Source organism: Numenius arquata, chromosome 20, assembly GCF_964106895.1.
Source record: "Numenius arquata chromosome 20, bNumArq3.hap1.1, whole genome shotgun sequence".
Classification (NCBI taxonomy): Eukaryota; Metazoa; Chordata; class Aves; order Charadriiformes; family Scolopacidae; genus Numenius; species Numenius arquata.
Window position 1 is genome coordinate 7,642,654 of NC_133595.1, and position 6,529 is coordinate 7,649,182.

The window sequence follows — 6,529 nt, forward strand, 5'->3', positions numbered from 1 at the left end:
ATGGCTCCCAGCACTGTGTTCATGGAGCCTGACAACCTGCTGACACCAAAGGAGAAAAACAAAGTAAGTCCAGGCACAGCAAGGCAGCTTTGAGCCACGCTCTCGGCTGTTCTCAGCAGCTGAGAAACTGGTCCATGTGGTTTAGGAACAGTGAGGGGCAACAACCAGCCCTGTGCAACGGCAGAGAAAAGATCCTTCTAATAACAGGTCTCTTTTCCTTTGCTTTTTACAGCTGAGGAAGCCGGTGGTGGAGAAAATGCGCCGTGACCGGATTAACAGCAGCATCGAGCAGCTGAAGCTGCTCCTGGAGAAGGAGTTTCAGAGACACCAGCCCAACTCCAAGCTGGAGAAAGCCGACATCCTGGAGATGACTGTCAGCTACCTGAAGCAGCAGAGCCAGCTGCAGATGAAGAGTGAGTATTGGATTTTGTCTCAGTCTCGAGCTTACTGCAAATCTGCCACTGTTTTATGAATCTCCAGCCATATACAATTGCTCTAAACTATTCTTTCTTCCCCCTCCCTCTTCTCTTCCCCTCTGTAGCTGCAGGATCCTTCCATAAAAGCTCCCAGTTTGACTTCAGAGAGGGCTATTCTCGGTGCTTGCAAGAAGCTTTCCATTTCCTCTCTCTTCATAAAGTCCGAACTGAAACACAGACCAAACTTTTAAGCCATTTCCAGAAGAGCCAGTCAGCTGCTACAGAGGTCGCCTTTTCCCCTGGGAACCCCAGCACCCCGAAGCAAGCGTCTCCGAAAGATGCTGGTACCCTCTGGAGGCCCTGGTAGTCAGGGGAGTCCCCACGTCGTGACCCTTTGCCAGTCCAGAGGAAGGATCTGACTGCATCTGCTAGTCCAGCTCTGGTCCTCTCTGCTGTAGGGAATGTTATTTCCCCGTGTATTTTATTTACGTGTGGAAAGAATGGCATACTTTTGACTTCCACGGGATATTTGTCAAAAGTTCAGGCATTCTGTGGAATGGTGCGGGGGCTGTGCGGAGGCTGGTGGTGACAGCCCACAGCACTGCCTCGTAGGGGGCCAGTGTCTTCAAAGTGAAGGAGGGTCTTTTTGTAAATGTTACGGTTGTGACGGGCAGGAATTGCTGTAGGAGAGGTTTCTCTGCTATTGCTTGTAAGAGCCATCGGCTTTGCTCTGGCTTGACTCACGGCGCTTGTTCGCTCAGTCGCTCCAGAGGATAAACTTACTACCCGTTGGTTCATGCACACTTGATTAAAATCAGTTTCCCTCTGTTTGCTTAGAACTTGTACAGCATCAAAGATGGGGTTTGTTTTGGATTTTCAGTGACCCTTTCATAGTCCTAGTACATAAAGCGTGACAGATGAACAGGAGCTAGGAAACTACGTGGAATATTTCTACTACTTTGCTGCTTTTTTCAATTTAGAAAAAGAGTACGTTACTGCTTTATGTTAAAGGAAAGGTAGTAGGTAAAAGGCTTAATTGGTCAATGTTATACATTTTGGGTGTAAGCTATGCTTTTTCTAGCATTTTCATTATAATAATGATTTTTGTCTGTATTAAGTGATGTAATTCATGGTGGATAATGTTTCTCCCACAGCTGGGACAGCCCTATGGCTCACATGCATACTGTGTATGCGTCTGTCGAGAGCAATAAAATGCATTTGTGTGCAACTTCTGTCTGGGTCCTTTCCCTCTGAGGGACACGCAGCTGCTTGCGCCCCCAAAAAAGGTTAACCTGTTCGTCTTCCAAAGAAGTGGGATTGTTTTGTAAAGCGAAAGGAGCTCATATTCTCGTCCACACAAGTACCTTATACCTTTAACCCCAAGAAATAAGCGAGTGCTGCCATCACACAGATTCTCTCAGCTGAATCATGTCGAGCATTTCCTCAGTTGCTGCCCCTCGTACCCACACAAAACCTTCTCACCTGAGGAATAAAGCCCTCAACCTGCCCACCCCGCCTCCCCACGGGTGGCATCTGGGATCCCAGTCCTCCTTTCACGTGAGTGTTTTGCCCGATGCTGAGAGGGAACAGGTTCCGAGGCTGCAGGGCTGCGTATCCCCACTATTTCTCCTCTGGGAGCTCCCATCCCACAAACCTCAGGACAGGGCTGTGGAGCCGTGGGGTCCTGCCGATGGGGATGGGTGAGTGCTGCCCTGCTGGGGACACACAAACCAGGGCAAAGCCTCGCGTTGCCGTTGTGCCCCCCTGAATTGCGACCCCTCGAGCACCCCTCAGTGTCTGCGGGAGGTGTGCCGGAGCCAGCAGTACGTTATGTCCCTGGGATGCGTCCCCAGGCCAGGGAAAATACCTACAGTTCAGTGCAGATTCCCTTCCTGTGACAATAAACTGGTCATGATAATTAACTAAGTTTGTGCAAGCACAAATTTAGGTGAAAAATATCTTTTGATAGAAGAAATGTGATAGTTCTGTGATTTACATGGGAAATTATGGAATGTTTTGGCTAGAAATACACAATCCCATTCTGTTAGCCAGAAATCACACATCGCTTGCTTATGCACCTTCTCATTTGTCTTTTCTTATGACAAGGAATTATTTGTTCTGCCACGTTTGATCACATTTGTCATATATATGCTTTTTATTGCAATAGGGAATTTGGGGTCTGTGGTAGGAGAGAGTCCCTGTACAGGCTTTCACTCCTGGCAGTGACTTGGGAAAGCGGTGGGTATGTGGGGGTTTGAGATGTTACTGTAATGGAAATAGGGACAGAACTAATGATGTGACCTTGTTGTTGTTACCCAGCAGGTGAATTGCCTTGCCATACAGACAACTTGCTGTATAAACTTCTATAATTATGCAAAACAATTGTCAAAGTATCTAGAACACTAAAAGGTCCCTACAGCAAAACAATCTTTAGATATATACAATTTTTAAATATTGCAGTGTGAATACAATTTCATGAAGTGAAATGCCTTGCCATTTATAAATGATATTTTAACTTTTTATTCTTTTTAGCCACCAGGGGTCACAGTTGCTGCGTTCCTCTTGGATGAATAAAGGTCAGTTCAAGCATGATTTTAGGGTTTTTCAAGTGTATGTTTTATGTGATTTTGTTTGCTTCACCTTAATAATCAGATGTCAGTGCTGGAGACTTTATAAAATCTTTTCCACCTCCCGGTTTCTGTGTGTGACAGAAATCGTTTGTATGTGGACAGATGAATAGAGTACCTTGATGAGGCATAAAAGCGATGTAGAGAGTTTATTTTTTTCCAGCAGTACCGGCGTAGAATTCTTTTAAAATTTAGTTGTCTCAGCCGATGCATCAGCTGCTTTCTATCGCTTCTCACACTGGTGTTTGAACTGTGTCTGTAAAGGGTAATTTAAGCAATTCTTTGATGCTGTAAAGCTTAGGACTCTGCAGGTTGGTGACTTCCATTTACACTTAAAGGTTTTGCCCACACAAAATGTTACTCAGCGTTTCCACACGGGAGTCCTTTTAAAAAGACACCACTGATGTATGACTGACACACACTGAGGTGTTCCTTTATTGATGCTTCCTAAAGCCAGAGCTTTCGAAATAATCAAAGTCAGAAGGAACAAAGAGTTTTCTCTGTCCGATTCCTTCAATATCACTTAAACTGGAGTCATTTCATTTCACTATATGTACCAGGGAATATTACTTTTAATTCTGGCCATGTTTTCCAGGTGGCTTATACAGGTCTGTCGTGACACTGTGGTGGGAAAAAAAGCACTGGGGAAAAAAACCCCACCAAAACAAATAGGGAACGAAGCTTTAAAATTGTGCAGGATGGCTGGGCCATAGGCTGCCATGCTGCTGGAAACACATTTATAATGCTCTTTGGTTTGTTGGGTCTTTTTTTTCAGGGGTAGAATTTGACATTGTCTGTGTTAATGGGAGCTGAGCATTATCCACAGCACCTTTGTAGCTGGTGGATCCTGTTTCACTACTCCTGGGGCTGGAGAGGCAACGATGTGTGGGAAGAGGTAACCGATGATTAGAATTCTGGGGCCGACTCCACAAAGAACATTTCAGCTTCTGTCTCCTGTTGACTAGGGAAGCCAAGTTTGTGCTGGTAACCACTGGAAAAACCTTTTAAAAGAAAACTGGCAGGCAGCTGGGCCTGGGCAGGAACTCTTGGTTTGTGGGACTCCATTTGCAGTTGGAGGAAGACGCTGTGGATGAGCTGGGATCTCTGCACAAGCAGGTAAAGAGACGGATGCAGCGTCAGACCAGCATCAGCAACCTACCAACTGGAAAAAAAATAAGTAATTTTTGGGTGCCTGCCATAGCAGCAGTGTGTTTAACGTCTGCAGCAAGCGTGTGTTTGATGGAGGCTGAAAGTACCTGCTAATGTTGAGATGTGTCCTTTGGTCTGTTGTAGAAGCGGGAGCCGGGTTTGTCGCCAGGTGGCAGCACGGGAGAAGGAAAGGTGTCATTTCCCCTCTTCTGGAAAACACGAAATCTGAATCTTCCTTGTTTTCCTAGGTATGTAATAAAGCTGCTCTGATGCTTAATTGCCTGCGAGTCGAAAATGGAGTCAGATCTGCAGCAGAACACCTTTGGGTACAGTATTTTCCACTGGGCTAAAGTTCTGCAGGAGCTTCTGATTTCTGTCCAGTTCCGTGTATTTGTCCACTGCCTTGGTTATCGCTGAAGGAACTCTCCTGCGGTTGGGGTGAGGGGTGTCAGAGGGGGCTGGAAGGGAGGCTGTTCCCCAGACCCTCTGAGACGTACAAACACGTGTTATACATAATTTAGCCTGGAAGCAGCTGTAAATGGAAAAAACAGTGCCGTGTGTGTGTGCCAGTCCCGCTGCCGGACAGACTGTGTGGGTCTGGGCAGGGCAGGGGGTGGGTGGAGAACCCCACGTCTGAGAGCTCTGCAGGTGATGAGTGTGAATCTCTGTACTTCTTGGAGCGCATGAGCCCTGTTCCAGCAGTGAAAGCTCTGGATTATTGGGAATTCCTTTATAAAATATGACAGACCTCGTTTTGGGGACAAACTGTTTCATTCATACCTAACACTAAACACGTTATTTACTTGTGCAGGTGGAGGAAAAGACGGTCTTGTGCCATCTTGTGTGACAGAAAAGTCATCACAGCTCTACAACTGCTGAGGACAGTGCGAAACCTCAGGTAGGAGCAGGTTTTGTAGCTGAAATCACTGTCCTGATTTGAACTGGGGAAGCCACTTGTAGCTTAAACTTCACCTGATCGTGGGATAAATGATAATCAGTGTCTTGGGAGCACAGCAAATGGTCCCTCTGCTGCCAAAACGGGCTCTCAAAGACAGCATGCTTGTAAAGCTGCGCTCTGCCACTGCCCTCGCTCTTCCCAAACTGACCGTGTAGCTGCTGCCACCAGCAAGGTGCAGCATAATGGTCAGATGCCAGACTGGCCAGTGGGGTGACTGGTTGTGCCACGCGATACTAACAAGCTATGCTGGAAAATTTTATTTGGCAGACTGAAGGTTTTTGAAGCTCAACCTGGTCAGGACCTAGGTCTTCCTGGGAAGGTGTTTCCATCTCTGCTCTGAACTTTGCGCTGGCAGTTGTGTTAAACTCAGAGGGAAGGGAAGCTCACGGGTGGCACCGGTGTCACATGGAAACCTCGTGCCACGTGGTGAACTCAGTGCACAGGAACAGACCCTGCTTTCCAAGCCAGGACATCCATTTGAAAGTCCTCTGCACTCCTCCCTGTAGATGTTCACGGACTGGTAGGTTCAGGTCAGTGAAACTCCGCTGCTGCCCTGTCCTCAACTTGAATTGTTTCTCACTGGTGGTGGCACATCCTCGTCTGTGACCCTTGTGCATGTGATTATGGAAAAGTAACACAGTGGTCCATAGGGAATGCCGTTTCCTGGGTGTTTTGAGCCCATCTTTTATCTCTGTTGTTGTTTCAGCAAGGCGGTTGGTCGCCAGTGCGACGTAGGGGCTGTCCCGGGGGGTGTGAATGCAGAGGGGCAGAATAGAAGGCCACGGGTGGGACTGTAAAGGGAGGTTGTTGCTTTTGCGCTCGGGTTGTGCTGGCACAGACACAAAGCGACAGATGGAAAGACTCTTCTGCAGGTGGGAGGCGTAATAAACTTACATGAAAAAATAAAGTGACTTCCTTGTGCTGTAATAGGAACTTGGAATAAAACCTCCCAGGCACATTTTAATTATCCCTTTAGCAGTTGCATATGCCAGAACTTCTAATGGCACATCTCCAGAGCTTAATGATTTTGCAGAGTAATTAAATTGTCAGCCACGTGAACCTCCTCCACCTGACCTCTGCATGCCTGTGTGCCTGTTTCCTTGCCTGGCATATATATTCTGTTGTCACTTGCCCGAGTTCCCTCACGGCAGGCAGTGGCTGCCAGCAATCTGGGATCAGGCGGTTTCATAGCCCCTCTGCTGAGACTGAAGCAAAATAGAAAAAAATAATGCAATTCTCAAGGCCAAAACTGTGCCGTGAATATGGTGACAGAGAACAGTAACTTGTGTTTTTAGGGAAGGGCTATATGCAAAATCCGGAAGGTTTCATTCAGCGATTTACCAGCTCTTCCTGTCAAATGGCCCCAATAATTCAGGGGG

The 6,529-nt window shown here is 47.0% G+C and overlaps 1 protein-coding gene across 1 annotated transcript; it reads left to right on the forward strand.

Annotated features, from left to right (window-relative positions):
- Nucleotides 1-783, forward strand: LOC141473975 (transcription factor HES-5-like). Its single transcript, XM_074161623.1, has 3 exons — nt 1-63; nt 233-413; nt 542-783. Exons 1-3 carry the CDS (start codon nt 1-3, stop codon nt 781-783), a joined length of 486 nt encoding a protein of 161 aa, XP_074017724.1.
- Nucleotides 784-6,529: the final 5,746 nt, after the last annotated feature.

Excerpts from the sequence above, each read along its gene's own strand:
- LOC141473975 (XM_074161623.1), top strand. The coding sequence starts at position 1 with ATGGCTCCCAGCACTGTGTTCATGGAGCCTGACAACCTGCTGACACCA. Across the intron at positions 64-232 it reads CACCAAAGGAGAAAAACAAA|CTGAGGAAGCCGGTGGTGGA; the intron begins GTAAGTCCAGGC and ends TGCTTTTTACAG. Across the intron at positions 414-541 it reads GAGCCAGCTGCAGATGAAGA|CTGCAGGATCCTTCCATAAA; the intron begins GTGAGTATTGGA and ends TCCCCTCTGTAG.